This window comes from Leucopleurus acutus (assembly GCF_964270905.1).
Source record: "Leucopleurus acutus genome assembly, chromosome: 3".
NCBI lineage: Eukaryota > Metazoa > Chordata > Mammalia > Artiodactyla > Delphinidae > Leucopleurus > Leucopleurus acutus.
In genome coordinates this window covers 99,179,166-99,195,456 of record NC_139145.1, presented here as the reverse complement: position 1 = coordinate 99,195,456, position 16,291 = coordinate 99,179,166, and the positions used below count along the sequence as shown (strand labels likewise).

The window sequence follows — 16,291 nt, the reverse complement described above, 5'->3', positions numbered from 1 at the left end:
CTTGAGCCTATGTATTCTTAAAAATAGTGTGTGTGATAGAGAGCTGTTCTAGATTATAGTCTAATGAGAAATAACCAAATGTAATGCATGAAACTTGAGTGGATCCTGGTTCAATAAAAACATCTAAAAGATGTTCTTGGGACAGTTGGGTAAAATTTCAATATGGACAGGAAATTAGATGATATTATGGAATTACTGTTAATTTTCTTATGTACGATAATAGTATTGTGGTTAATAGAAGAATGTCCTTATTTTTAGGAGATAAATGTGAAAATATTTAGAACTGAACTATCCTGATGATTACAACTTACTTTTAAATGGTTCGTGAGTGAGAGAGGGAGACAGAAAATCTAGAGATAAAGCCAAAAATGACAAAATATTAATAATTATAGAATTTAAGGGCAAGATATATGTGTGCTCATTGTATCATTCTTTCAACTTTTTTGTGTGTTTGAAAATGTTCATAATACAAGGTTAGAAGACAATAGTTAAAAATAAATAAAATTACATCAACTGTTAGCAGAATTTTTTTTTTTTTTTGCGGTACGCGGGCCTCTCACTGCTGTGGCCTCTCCCGCTGCGGAGCACAGGCGCCGGACGGCGCAGGCTCAGCGGCCATGGCTCACGGGCCCAGCCGCTCCGCGGCATGTGGGATCCTCCCAGACTGGGGCTCGAACCCGAATCCCCTGCATCGGCAGGTGGACTCTCAACCACTGCGCCACCAGGGAAGCCCTGTTATCAGAATTTATTGCATAATTTTGTGATAGCAATGGTAGACTAGTACTCTATTCAGGTCAATTAATTATGGATATTATTTTTAAAAGGTACTTGATAAATATTTGTTGAATGAATGAAGGTAAGTTAACAAACCAGGAAAGTATAGATTTGTACAGGAAGTCAATTCCAAGTTTTAAAAAATGTGAATACATAGACCGTTAAATTGACTTTGCACTTTGTGGTGTGCACAGTGAAAGGGGCCACATGGTCTGTTATGTAGCAAACACTGGAGCCTTAAGTACCTTCTGGATGAGAAGAGGAGTGGGGAATAGCCAAATAAATAATATTGACAGATAATTTCTTAGTTCTTATTAATCAAGAAGAGAAAACATACCAGTTCCTCAGAGAAAGCAAAGCATTTCATGTCATTTAGCACTAAAAGGAGTTTCTCCTGCGGGTCTTCATTTGGGAACGCTAGGTGGGATAGTGGGCAGGGCCTTCAGGAGTGTCCTGTCAGCAGTACAGCCTCAGCTTCCACAAGGCTGTCTCTTGTACCCCTTCCAATGGGAGAGATGTGGAATTGCACTGATTGTAACCCAGGGTCCAGTCTGGGTTCACACTGAACATAACCCAGTCTGGGTACACATTTATTCTGGTGCTGACTTGTTCTAAGGACAGATCCTGGGCTCTGGGGCACATGGTTTTCAAACTGTTCTCAGACTTTAAGGGTCTGTAAGGTGCCTCTGGCAGTGGAGAGGAGGCTGGGTAGGGTACAGTGCAGAAAGAGTCTGCCTCCCAACCTACCTTGTTGTTGTCCATTTTGTAGACAGGAGTTTTGCTTTAGAATAAAGAATTTTTATTCCTGAAGAAGTTTGAATTGCACTTGTTTAGATGGTTGCATAACCTTCAAGCGACCCTTCACAGATCACACTGTCCTCAGCGCAGCTGTTGCAGAGAGTTCACAATTAGGACCTATGATGAGGGCCTAGAGTGTGGTCCTCTGTGTGGAGGTCCTGCATTGATGGAGGCTAATCTAATTTTGTTAGCAATCACGCTAGGAAATGGAAGGTAACATCCCCTCTTGGAACTCAGGGAGCCTAACAGCAATCTCCCTGAGGTGTGCTGAGGGGAAGGAGCTGGTTCTCGGGAAGTATAGTGTTTTACTAGGAGGAAAAAAAAATTTTAGCATCAGAATAAAATGTTCACGATGGTTTCAAACAGTAGAGTCTAAGACTCTGAGCCCTAGCTTTGAACGGCTGCAGTTTTAACAATTTATCCCTCCACCTCCATTTCTAGACCCAGAAAGAAAACAACTTCAGATGTGAGGTTGGGTTCTTCAGAATTTATTCAGTAATTTCTTTGAGTTTTTTCATCAGGTGAAAGTAAAGGATGATGGCAACCAACATACTAAAATTCAGTATTTGGAGAAAAATTTTATTTTGGGACACACATAGTGAGAAATGCTCTTTATGGCATTAGTACATTTTTCATTTGCACTACACAAAGTAAATACAGTATTTCTGTGTGTCTGTTTTAATCCCTGGATAGTTAGTTTATATGTGTTCGTAATTAGATTAAGCTATACAGAAAGTGCTGTTTTATAGGTCAAAAATGGCCAAATATTGGCAACTTCATATAGTTCAACCTAATAATACTAAAAAATATTGTTTTGTTGTGTTTAAAATAAACCAGAAATGATGGGGGCCCATAGACCTAAAGAATAATTTATTATTTTTTTTCTTCTTTGAAACAGAAAAAATGCCTGTCTTGAAGGCTGAAGCATCACATTATAATGCTGACCTAAATAACTTGCTGTTCTGCTGCCAGTGCGTGGACGTGGTATTTTACAACCCAGATTTAAAGGAAGTGGCTGAGGCCCACAAGATCGTTCTCTGTGCCGTCAGCCATGTTTTCATGCTGCTTTTCAATGTGAAGAGTCCTGCTGACATTCAGGATTCCAGTATCATCCGAACTACCCAGGATCTCTTTGCGATAAACAGAGATCCTGCGTTTCCAGGTGCTAGCCAGGAGTCTCCAGGCAACCCACCCTTACGAGTCATTGTTAAAGATGCCCTCTTCTGTTCTTGTTTATCGGACATTCTGCGCTTCATTTATTCAGGTATCTTGTCAAATGGTTCTGGCACATTCTCATAAGCTTTTGAAATGAAGTATGGCCTGTGGTCTCAGGTATACTGGTTGGTTTCACGTTTCTTTTCTTCCTACCATCTGAGGTGACGATTATACATGAAGTAGTATTTGCTTTATCGATAGGAATTGGTCCAAGCTTTCTGTCTCTTTACAAGTTTCCTTGCCTTGGTTTTAAATCTACTTGTAAAAACAATAATCTCTTTTCCTATTGAACAGCTATGTTAGTACTTTATTTTTAAAAAACTCCAAAATGTGAAAATACAAGAATTTATTGTCCAGTTTAACTTTAAAGAAATAAAATACTTCAAGTATATATGAAAATAAGTGTCTTTAGCTACTTATTCATTTGTTTTGTTTGTTTGACCCAGATTTTGGAGGGAATTGAGGAGAGAAGTTAGCATGGTCATTGCATTCAGTTTAGCAACTAGAAACAGTTGCTAAAGTTAGTCTAAAGTTAGTTCAAGCTGAGATCTGATCAACTTTGACTATGATTATTTTAGACTTTACTTCTTTTATTTACTGTGCTCTTTGTAATATTCAGCTTATCAATTGTTTTTCTTCTTGTCCTTTAAAAAACTGAGTAGCATGTATATTCTAAAAATTAGACTCTTTATGAGTTATTTTAGCAGATGAACTAAAGGTCTCACATCTAAGTGTCCTATATAAGAATGGAAAAGAATGGATGTAAAGTGATTTTTAAAGTAAGCATCTAAATATACATTTTCTGAAGATTTCTCTCTCTTTTTTTTTTTTTTTTTTTTTGTGGTATGTGGGCCTCTCACTGCTGTGACCTCTCCCGCTGCGGAGCACAGGCTCCAGATGCGCAGGCTCAGCAGCCATGGCTCACAGGCCCAGCCGCTCTGCGGCATGTGGGATCTTCCCGGACCGGGGCATGAACCCGCGTCGCCTGCATCGGCAGGCGGACTCTCAACCACTGCGCCACCAGGGAATCCCTCTCTTTTAAAAAAATATTATTTATTTATTTATGGCTGCGTTGGGTCTTCGTTGCTGCGCGCGGGCTTTCTCTAGTTGCGGTGAGCGGAGGCTACTCATTGTTGCGGTGTGTGGGCTTCACTTGTCGCGGAGCACGGGCTCTAGGTGCGCGGGCTTCAGTAGTTGTGGCACGTGGGCTCAGTAGTTGTGGCTCGCGGGCTCCAGAGCGCAGGCTCAGTAGTTATGGTGCACGGGCTTAGTTGCTCTGCGGCATGTAGGATCTTCCCGGATCAGGGCTTGAACCTGTGTTCCCTGCATTGGCAGGTGGATTCTTAACCATGGCGCCACCAGGGAAGTCCCAGATTTCTCTCTTCTTTAATTTTCTTTTTCTACTTGGAATCATATGCTGATGAATTATTAGGTTGAAGTAGATCCTTCTCTGCAGTGTGTTGGGAGAAACGTTTATGATCTGTTTTTAGATTCAGAATTGGAGATTGATGACAAATTTATAAAAGTTTGCAAATAAAGAAAAAAGTATTATTTAGCATCAAAGATTTGGGTAGCCTTCAGTTGAAATGATTGATGTTAAGATTTCCCTTTTTTTCATTTGGGTTGTTTTTAGTTTTAAAAGTTAAAATAAAAATTAATGGTTGTGAAAAATACAGTTGCAGCATGCAGATTTAAGTGGATTAAAAATATACATATTGGAGTAGAATGTGAGGGTAGGTATTAAATCCATTGTTCAGTGAATATTGGCTTGGAAAAGGCATAAATAACCACTCCTAGAGAGCATGCCAGCACAGTGCCTTCAGCATGGAGGCTTCTCTGTAAGTGCTGGTTGAACTAGTGAGTAGACTCTAGTAGCTGTGAATCATATGAATAAACCAGATAAGTTAGAGACTTCATTTAGTACTACGGATTTTTATGTTTAAACTTAGAATTTAAGTTCAGAATTTAAGACTAATTTTGAAAAACCAAAATGTTTACATGTTAAAGAAAAAAAAGTCTTTAATGATATGTCAGAGAACCATGAAGGAAGTGTTTGGCTTTTCTTTTCAATGAGTTTGCTGTTGAAATTATAAATTATTTAGCAAGTTTACCACAGTATCCATTAAATACTTTCAAAGGCACACAAACACTTTGAGGTCAGTTTTATCCTCTTTAATATGGTAGCAATAAAATAGCTAGATGTCTCTCCAGTGACAGAACCTGCTTGTCTTTCTCCTAGGGAGTAATTTTTTTAATTGTAAAATTAATACTTGCAGATGGAAAAAAGGGGGAAAGAAAAGAAAAAGTTATCCTCATCCCCCAGTCCCCTTCCCCAGAGTCCATTATAACTTTTTCATGTGTTCACTCTAATGCATTTTGAAAGAAATTAATATATTAAGAAACTTACATTAATGAAAATGTAATTTTTGGTGAGTGCTGTTTTCTGGGAACCACAGATAGTTTCCATGGCTGGAGCACAGAGTGGGAGGTGATGGCTGGAAGGAGCTGAGGCTGGCAAGGCCAGTGGGAGCTCTTCCTGCTGTCCTTAGAAGCTGATCTAGAATTTTATGCATGATCAGACTGGGCTCTAGAAAGATCATCTCTGGTAATGGTGGGAAGACAGGAGTCCAGTCAGAAGGCCCTGTTATTCTGGAGCTCAGCCTTAGGAAGGCCAACATTCTGACAATAGGTAGTTGGTTGGTCTTGCGGCTTGTCCATCATCTGGACCGGTGCTTTTCAAACCTTAAAGTGCATACAAGTCACCTGGTGACCTTGTTAATGTACAGATTCTGATTCAGTGGGACTGGGGTGGGGCATGAGGTTCTGCATTTCCAACAGTCTCCAGGCAGTGCTGATGCCATGGATCACAAGTAGCTGCAGCACCTGCTTTTGGAAGAACTGGGACCAGCCACAGCGGATAAGGGCCTGGAATTCAGCCCAGAGGCCCAGGAGAGGAACCCAGTTATTAGTCTCAGGGCACAGGGTCAGAATGGAGTCAGCTGCAAGGCTGACTGATGCGGAGCTCTCTGGAACTGGGGCTGTCTGTGCCTTCTTGTAGCCCCTGCCTGAAGTTGGGGAAAGTGAATACTTAGCAGTTGCGTGGAAACTAAGTGAGCCTGGGAATAGTGATTAGAGGGCAGAGGGGCATGATGGCAGGGAGGAGTTGCTGAGCTACAAGCCCTTGACCAGTTCAGAGCTCAGACTTTGTAGTCTGATACTGAGCTATTAACGTTTCTGCTTTGAACTCTGCTTGTACGTGACCCAGTCAAGAGGTGGTGTCAGGTATGACCAGGGCCACAGGCCATTGACCTGGGGCTACAGGGAGACCCGGATGTGGGTTGAGGAAACGGGAAAATAAATGCTTCAGCAGGTACCTGTTAATTATTCTTTAATTATTTACAAAGTATAACCTTAGACTCAAGCAAAAATGATATTGTTTGCTGTGTTTAAAAGACATTAAAGCTATATTTGCACAGTAAAGACAATTTTGAAAAATGCAGAAAATTTGTTAAGAGAAGAAAAATCAACCAGATTCCCATTCTCAAATGTCTAAGCGTTTATTGATGTTTTGTTTTACCCTTTTAGTCTTTCTGAATAGGTTACTTTATTTATTTATTTTTTATTTTTTTGCGGTACGCGGGCCTCTCACTGCTGTGGCCTCTCCCTTTGCGGAGCACAGGCTCCGGACACGCAGGCTCAGCAGCCATGGCTCACGGGCGCAGTCGCTCCGCGGCATGTGGAATCCTCCCAGACCGGGGCACGAACCCGTGTCCCCTGCATCGGCAGGCGGACTCTCAACCACCGCGCCACCAGGGAAACCCTGAATAGGTTACTTAAAAAAAAAAAAAAAAAAAAAAATTTATTTTTAATCAAAGCAAACTAAAATATTAAACCTAATTTTTTTTTCTTAGAGACTTCAATAAAGAGGCCAGGCTTGTGTGTTTTGTTTGTTTGTCTTATTGTTGTTGAACATTTAAAAACTTTTGAACAGAGCACAAGTCTTAAGACCCAATTACACACTGGTTTCCTCACAGCAGCCCAGGCCTGCCCGCGGGTTATGTAGGGAACCGCGGAGGACAGGAGCCAGTTGTACTTACGTCAGTTGGGCTGGGATACATAGGCAGAACTCCATGACAGGGCGTGCTTGGGAATATTTGCCCTGAGCAAAAACATGGGCTGGAAAACCCTATTAAACCTATCTCCTGCTTTATATTTAAAAATATGAACCAAATTACAAAGACTGTCTTAATTCTTTTTAAATAACATGTTTCTTTTTTTTTAACCTTTAGGAATTTGAAATTTTGTAGGTGCTGTGTCACCATGGACGTTTGGGTCCTGTATTTAGGAAGGGCCTGTTTAATCCTCTGGTTAACACTTTACCCATATAATAAAGGCGGCTGTTTATTTTCCTATTCAAATTTCTGAGCAAACAGATACAGTGAAAGTGTGTATGTTTTGCATATGTTAATTTCCTCTTGGAAACTGCTAACACTGCATAATGTCTGAGTACTTAATGACTAACACTGAGGGAAGAATAATCTGAAAAGTGAGGCCAGTGGTTTCCTGGTCTTGAGGAGTAATCCTTAAATGGTGTACAATTGTAACATTCTTATAATATACTACACAGTCTTTATGCTGGCAAATTCCTGAGTCACGTGATCTCAGATGGTGAGGAATTGAAGCCTTTGTAAGAGCCTCAAGAATTTAGCTTTGAGCTCTTCCTGCCACAGATGGCCCTTAGAATTTCACATCACTTAATGAAATGCTGCCAGAGTAAATGAATCTGTGGAAATGAGCATAGTATTCTCCAGCTCCTGAAATTTTTCTGCACTGCATGAAAACATAGCTGAATGCACACGGATAGACCATGCTCTCTAAGGGTCTAAGTAAATAGGTGCTCTGAGAAGTTAACTAAAGAAAATCACAGTCAGTTATGCAAGACAAGTTCTAGAGCTCTGCTGTACATACAACATTATGCCTATTGTTAACATAATGTATTGTGTACTTAAAATGATGTTAGGAGGATAGATCTCATGTTAAATGTTATTACCACACACACACACAAAAAGAAAAGAAAATCTTAGTCTGACTATTGCTTTATTAGGACCTAAGTGTCAAAGATGGTTTGATTAGCATTTCTAATTATGAAAACAGCCCAATCATTAGAGTGCCCTTATGAACTAGTCTTACTTTCCTTTTCAGTTTTTGGATCTTTTTGTGTCTGTTCTCAAACAGATTGGTGGACTATAGAGATTTACCTGCTACTAATCCCATATATTTAGATTTGATGCTTACTTTCTTTCAGATACTCTTCTGAATGGAGATATATTGTGTAGATGTTCTTTAGTTAATATTATTTTACTTTTAAGAAACAATATCTGTGCTGTCCTTTAACATGCATGAGTGTAGACAGTCAAAACTACATACATACACTGTTGCATGCCACTGACCCTGTTTTTGTTTTGTTTTTTTTTGCGGTACGTGGGCCTCTCACTGTTGTGGCCTCTCCCGTTGTGGAGCACAGGCTCCGGAAGCGCAGGCTCAGCGGCCATGGCTCACGGGCCCAGCCGCTCCGCGGCATGTGGGATCCTCACGGACCGGGGCACGAACCCGCGTCCCCTGCATCGGCAGGCGGACTCTCAACCACTGCGCCACCAGGGAAGCCCTGACCCTGGGTTTTGATAGTGGATGAAATGTCTAAAGGAAGAGCAATAGTTGTCAGCTCTCAATACACATTAGAATCACCTGGGAGGCTTTTAAAATTGATGTCCAGGCCTCAGCCTGAGAAATTCTAATCTAACTGGTCTGGGGATAAAACCTCCTCCAATGGTATTTTATAAAAGATCTCCAGGTAAATGTAATGCACAGCTAGAGGTGAGAATCACTGGCATAGAGTGAATTTTCTTGATTTGGGGTCCCTTGGCTTCTAAGGGGTTCTTCTACTCCTAACATTTTTAAAAAATATTTTTAATTACCTTTTTTATTATTTTTTAACATCTTTTTTGGAGTATAATTGCTTTACAATGGTGTGTTAGTTTCTGCTTTGTAACAAAGTGAATCACCTATACTCCTAACATTTTTATACAGACTGCAATGTCTGTATGTGCATTGGAAATTTTCGGGAGTGGTGAGCCAAAAATTTATCAGATTGTGAAAAGAGTATGTGACTTTAAGTTGAAAATTATTAGTCGAGGAAGAGGAAAACTACTACACTTCGCTTCTGTCAGCATTCTTGTCAAGGGCAGGTAAGGAGAAGTTAGGCAAACATGCTAAGTACTGCAGGGCTCAGCTGTAATGAGGCCTGAGAGCAAGTGGACTGTCAATTTGACTCTTCCGATGAGCTTTGGATCTCCTTGGTACAGCCTAGCTGCAATTGCCTGATCTCATTGGTTCAATAAATGTTTATTCTGTGCCCTCTCCACTCCCCAGTATTCATGAAGGCATCTGGCAAAGTTCTGGGTACATGAAGGGAAACATCAAAAGAGCTAGATTGAGAGTAGATAGAAAAGGATCTCGAGTTACCCAGAGAGGTGAAGCGACTTGCCTAAATTAACACCAGTCATTACTGGCAGAGATAAAACTAGAAACTGGGTCTCCCAGTTGTGTCTACACCTTTTTGAGTTATATTTTTAGGAGTTAGGACTTTCTCTAAGCCATGGGATGGATAGGGGTAATCTCAAAATACACTTTTGGAAATTTATCAGCATTGATAACAAGATACATTTGATGGGGAAAAGGCCACCCAGGAGCAGGGAGGCTGCTGTAGGCCAAGTGAGAGGAGTGTTTGGGGAAAAGGGGAGCTTTTGTTGACCCTGTGTTTTGTAAGACACGGAGGAAAAGGGGCTGACAGAATTGAAGTGAGCCTAGAAAGAGATGGCTTGAAAGTGGGTTGGGGTGAAAACAAGGGAGGAAGGGACCAGGTGGGGTGTTTTTTTTCTGATGTCATGGTTGTGTAGCTCATCAGAAAATTATCGAGCTCCCTTCTTCAGGTTGGTTCTGTAGACTTGGCTATGGAACATCCTACTCTGACCCTGACAATGCATGAGACCTTCTGAATACATTCTGCTCCTTTGCCTGATGGCAGTCACTGCTCTCCATGATGAGTATGATTTAATTCAACCTTAGAAAGGACCACAACTACCTCTTACTCAGGGCAAGTAAATAATTTGGGTTTGGACCACTTGTGACGGGAACTCATATAATAGCCACTGCTGTTATCACTAGCTGATCACCTACTATAAAGAGATAGTAGCTGTTCAGGAAGAAGGACTCCAGGTTTTGAGAAGTAATTTAGGTGAAGGCAAACTTTTTTTTTTTTTTGCGGTACGTGGGCCTCTCACTGCTGTGTCCTCTCCCGTTGCGGAGCACAGGCTCCGGACGCGCAGGCTCAGCGGCCATGGCTCACGGGCCCAGCCGCTCCGTGGCATGTGGGATCTTCCCGGACCGGGGCACGAACCCGTGTCCCCTGCATCGGCAGGCGGACTCTCAACCACTGCGCCACCAGGGAAGCCCCAAACTTTTTTTTTTTAATGTGAGAGCTGTTTAAATGTTTTAGTGTAATTACATGGATATATATTTTATAAATAAAAATTAAAAGAAAATACTAAAAAAAAGGAACATTGATACCTAATAAAAGATTTATTTTTATTCCTGCTCTAACAGAAAATCCAATGTATATTAATTTGTTCACAGGCGCCTTCCAGTGGGAAGAATTGGAAGAAGATATCAGGAAGAAGTTGAAAGATTCTGGGGATGTTTCAAATGTAATTGAGAAAGTTAAATGTATTTTAAAAACACCAGGAAAGGTAAATTAGTTTATTGTAAGTTAGATTACTTTGACTTTCTCTGAATTATAACTGATATACTATGGATGAATATACTGAGTCGTGAGGAGTGTCAATAATATATAGTTTTCTTTTAAGTGTATTTTTTTCCATTTAAATATTTTAAATATAAACATGATTTCTTGCTATCTGTGATTTTAATTCATGTAAGAATTCAAATACGTGTGAGTCATGTCTTTAAAATGTTGGTTTGTGAATTCCATTCTCTGAGACATTCCCCTGGGGCTCTGGGAATATGCAATCTATGTCAAGAATGAAGGGCTGTTGAATTTGTCCAGTTACAGTTAAGCTTGCTGTGGGGGGATGCCTTCTCACTGCTCATGATTTCACTCCAAACAGCTTTCAGGGGCAAGCCAGTTTCTGTGTGTGTCTTTTTCAAGAGTTCTGAGAAATCTGTTTGACTAGGTAGACAGTTAAGGATTTGTTTCTCACCTAGTATAGATTTAAAATTATCCATTAGGTTCAAAGATTATAAAAATGTAGACTTCGTATATGGTCATAAACTTGTACACATGAAAGCTCTAGTAACTGAGATTGTGCAGAGTTATAAGGGCCTTAAAAGTAGGTTTGTTAAATTTTAAGATGACTGCATTATACAGTTTAGCCAGGGTATTCTTATTTCAGATTCTGTGATAAACAAATTGGCTACAGTAGATAAAAAAGGTAAGTTGTGTGCAATGCTTAGCAGAATATAGGTTTATATTAACTGTAAAAAAAAGATTATTTCTTTAATTTTTATACAGATGACTGTCAATTCTACAACCTAAGTTTATTAACAATTTAAGGTAATATTTTAAAACTACATCAACTTTTATAAAGACTCCCAACTATTCTTTAATTGAGAAAATGATCTCTCTCTCTTTTTTTTTTTTAAACAAAGTAACATGGAATTAAGGGGCAAGACCTTTCTTTTCTTGTTTTACTAACACATTGAAGTAGGTACACAGAAGCTGTCCAGTTGTACAGGTGTATGGCTGGGTGGTAGCTCTCTTACAATTTAATTCAACTAAATAATTCTTTTGTAGAAACGTGCACATAAACTTGCATTCTGCTTTTCATAAGTTCCCTGGATTAACTTGTTCATGGACCAGTGAAAATGTACATCTGTATTCTCTGCAGACTTCTGCCCTCCCATTTTTTTTCAAATTCAAGACGTAGGTGAGAGTTCCCTGGTGGCCCAGTGGTTAGGGTTTGGGCTTTCACTGCCATGGCCTGGGTTCAATCCCTGGTCGGGGAACTGAGATCCAACAAGCCACGTGATGCAGCCAAAAAAAAAAAAAAAAAAAATTCAAGGCATAGGTGACAAGGAAATCTGTTATACAGATTCAGAATCTGTATCTATCCATACCTGAAATAAATCTACACATATTCATGATGTACAAATTCATAAGCTTTATATAAATGGTTAGGATGGAAGTGTTGCCTTTTGTTCTAAACCTGAGCCTTTCCTTGGGTTGGATTCTGAACACAGTCATTCCTTTGGGTACCAAGAATAAAACAAATTCTTCTGGGGGAAGGGAAAGCTGGGGACTATATTTTTCCATGAAATTGAACTAAATTCCCTCCTTTGCAGAGGAGGACAGAAGAGTTCTTCTGTGGTTTCTTCCTGTGCTTTCTCGGGGTAAGGGACTCTCTCCTTCATTGAGTATTGGGAATCAGGAAGTAAACATTTAACCTGTGAGTCTGCCACAAATAACCTGTGGCTTTGAGTAAGTCTTCTCAGGGCTTTTTATAAAATGAGGGATAAACTGGCTGATTTCTAAAGTCCCTGCTAGCTCTCAGGTTCTGGTGATGCCTTTTCACTGTTCCTCTCCTTTATGTGTGGCAGTCACCCAAACCCTCTCCACGAGTTCCTTCAATGTGTATTAAAGTATATTGTGTGTAGGACCTGAGACTATAAGAGCAGGATTTGTATGATCCTGTTTTGGTTGTCTGTTTAGCTCACGGATGTCATTCTGGAGTGTATGTTCTTCTTTGGGAGGAAGGATAACATTTTTTCCTTCTCTCCAGACATTTTAACTTCCCACCATAGTAGATTAACCCAGAGTGGGGAGTAGGTGCCGTTTATTCTTATTGCTAAAGTTGTATGCTTGGTTATTTCTTAGGGATAAAGCTTTCTGAATTCCCTACCTAGCCAAGCAGAGGGTCAGAGTCTGACCCAGGCTGAGGTTCTGAGCGTCAGCCAGGGAAATGGGTGATGGGGGAGGGAAGAGCAGCTGGCCCTCAGTTTCTGGGGTTGGCAGAAAGGATTGTCTGAAGGATCACAGAAAGGATAAACAAAGCACCAAATCCTGAGTGGGGAGCAGAGGAAGGCTGGAAACCCCAAGGTCAGACATGGTGTTCCGGGAGCCTGCCAGTTAGCAGTTGTGAGAGGACAGATAGGTGTGGTCATGGGACAGGTTCTTTAGAGCTCCAGGTTATAGATGCAGGCAACCTTTGATGATCAAGATTCCAGCAATGACGACTGTGGGCAGGAAAGATATTTAGGATTCTAAGTTTGCAGATTAAGACAGAGACGAATTAATCCATCACTCTCAGGTGTTTTAATGTTGGATCTAGTGAGCAGTGGGACATGGTGTGATAGGTGAAACATATGTTTTCTTAATTACAAATTAAGTTTTGTGTATATATTTTCTTAATTAGTGAATAAACAAGCAGGTTGTATATGCAAACATATTTTACTAGGTGTTCATATGAGATTGCACTACTGTTGTCTGTTTCCCAGCTAACAAAAGCCCGTGGGGGTTCAGGACCCCACAGCTTCTCAGCTGTAGAGTCGAGTTTTCACTTAGCCAATGCCTTCACCGCCGTGAGTGCTGCATAGGGCAGTGTTGCTCATTGACAGATAGCAGATGTAGTTCTTGAGGGTAAGTTTCCGTGAAAGCTGTGATCAGAGATGCCATAGAGTAGATAATCATTACTTCTTTAGACATTTAGCACAGTTTTCCAAATTCTCTAGGCAAATTACCAAAGCATATTGTATAACATTCCCCCTTGTATTTTTATTTTTCCTTATAGTTTAATTGCCTGAGGAACTGCAAAACCTATCAAGCCAGAAAACCTCTATGGTTTTATAACACTTCCCTCAAGTTTTTCCTTAATAAACCAATGCTTGCTGATGTCGTCTTCGAAATACAAGGTATAGTTCAATTTTTACAAAGTTCATTATTCATTTTTATTTCTTGTTTTCTTACCTAACTTTCTATTTCAGCTTCGAATATTTTGGGTGAAGGAATGACTGTCCTCTATTGTAGGATGTGGATTAACACGGCTTGAATTTCTCCAAAAATTTTCTAGGGAAATGAGATATTTTATTAAAATAAGAAAAGAAATGGATGTATTTTTTTCCTTCTTTTTATTTCCTTACCCAATGTTTCATTAACTTTTAGGCACCAGCAAGGGATGGGGTGATCTGTAATATCACCCCCTTGTATATTTTTGTTTGCATGTTTCTTTAAGGTCCTAGTTTTTGAATCATCTGAAACCAGCCCCCTTAACATTATATTACCTGTAGTTTATTTTTTCAGCTCTCTTAATTGAGCAAAAGGAACTACTCTGGTTGAGAGTCATGCCTGGCTTACATCAGGCATCCTTAGATATTGCTACATTTTCTCCTTATGGCACTCAGAATTACCACCAGAGCAACGGAGAGCTGCTTTTTATCTCTGTAGGAAAGTAATGCTACCTAATTTTAATAAACATGAACTGTGTTAATGCCCATTATTGATTATTCGCTTGGATACTTTGGTCACTTTAGTAGATTGAAAGCATAGTATTAAAAATGAATTGTGAAATACCTTCAATTATGCAAGAAGGCTAGAAGGAGTTGTTTCAGGTGACTTAGGTAGCACTTCAGGTGGGCTATTACCAAAAGGAAGATATAATTTAATTTTATGGTAGAAATGTATGGCAGCTAACATTAATTTACTTTTTAAAAATTTTCCCCAGAAAGATCGTTTTACTTGTAACTCTGGTCACTTGCCAAGACAAACAGTGAATTGGAAACTTTCCAAGGTGCCTTTGGCTAAGCTACTGTTAGTAGCTGCAGTGTGAGCGTGGGCCACTGAGAATGGGACAGTGAGTGACCTTGAAATTATATAAAAAATGATTTGGAAAAAAGAAAGCTAACAAGGGACTAAATTTGCTTATAATTTGCATAGGAAGCACTGACACCAAACATTGTTAGTGTAACCTACTGAAAAGATTTTCATGGGGAATATTTAATGCATGAAAATATATGTTGTATTAAGAGAAAAGAAACAGCAGTGATGTGGAGAATCCTTTCTCATAGTCTTTTGCTTTTCTTCCATGATTCCACCTACCGACCCTTTGCAGGCACCTGCTCACACCCCACCTTTGCAGACGCTGGATCTGCAAGGGTTCCTTGTAATGCCTGTGCTGATGCTGAACGGCAGCTGCTCTAGTGCCCTTTGTAGCCTCCTCAGCTCAACAACCAAGGCCTCCAAGGGAATCAGGAGCAGAGTGAAGCAGGAATGGGTGGAAGCAGGGTCCAGCAACAGCTTCTCTGCCAGAAGCTGGAGGAGAGGCAAACTGCGCTCTGAGGAGTGTGGGGAGGGCAGCTTCCAGTGTGTCGAAGCAGCAGTGTTGTCTGCTCTGGAGGAGGGTCTGGAGCCCTAGCTCTAGCCTTGGCTTTGCATTCCAACCAGTGTGTGTCCTTGGGCAAGTCCTTAATGTGTCTGGCCTTGAGTCTTCTCATTTGTAGTGGAGAAAGTGAACCATGTAGATTCTAAAAGGTCCTTTTTAGTGTTAAGCTTGACGAGATGATAGTAACAGACCAGGTCAGGGTCTTGCTTGGATGCATATTTACTATATATAATAGGTTTATATATATATAATATATATATAATATATAATTATTTATATATAATAGGTTTTGTTGTGTTACTTTACATTTCTGATCCTCTGTTTCCTCACCTATAAAGTGGGGATACTAGTTTCTACCTGGGAGAGTGGTGAGTGGTCATGGAGATGAGATGGTGCATATAAAGGTGTGTTTAGAGGCCTGATGGGCAGACTCCACTACTCTTCCCCTACAGTGGCATCCAACACTGGTGGATCACTGCTTTTTTTGTGTTCTGAACCGAGGGCTGCAGCAAATCCTTTTTAAAAAATGTTCCAGGCATCACTGACAACTGACTGGAGTTGACATGGGATATAAAACCTATTTACTCTCTCTGAAATAAATAGTCATCAAATATATACATATACAAATATATATATATATATGTACACAAATATATGTGTACATGTATGTATATATATAAAAGTACCACCCACAATTTGTTGTTTGAGTTTGTATCTTTTTCCATTAAATACTTTTTAAAAAAGCAGCTCTAAAACTAGTCATGGTAAACTTTTGGATCTGATGTAGAAGGATGTGTTTCCTTTTGACATTTGAATCTGTGCCTTGTGAAAAATACTTTTACAGAGTTATATTCTGTCTTGTTTACTTAGTACATATTCTAAATCTCTCTTGAGCTAGGCAGGTTTCCTGTTTTCAGAATAAAACAAAAAATGATTCTAAAAGTTTCATTTTTGAAACTTGGCAAGTAGTGTGAAGAAGGTATGACAAATGAAGTGTTTTATTTTAGTATATAATAAAAACAAAGATCTTTGATAATCTGTGCAAAGTTACTAGA

The 16,291-nt window shown here is 39.9% G+C and overlaps 1 protein-coding gene across 1 annotated transcript in view; it reads left to right on the top strand.

Annotated features, from left to right (window-relative positions):
- RHOBTB3 (Rho related BTB domain containing 3) overlaps positions 1-16,291 on the top strand; it is a 56,140-nt gene that overhangs the window by 21,437 nt on the left and 18,412 nt on the right. The window contains exons 6-8 of the mRNA XM_082836782.1: positions 2,471-2,836; positions 10,480-10,592; positions 13,650-13,770. Of these exons, the coding sequence (XP_082692908.1) occupies positions 2,471-2,836; positions 10,480-10,592; positions 13,650-13,770 (600 nt within the window). The remainder of the gene's footprint in view (positions 1-2,470; positions 2,837-10,479; positions 10,593-13,649; positions 13,771-16,291) is intronic.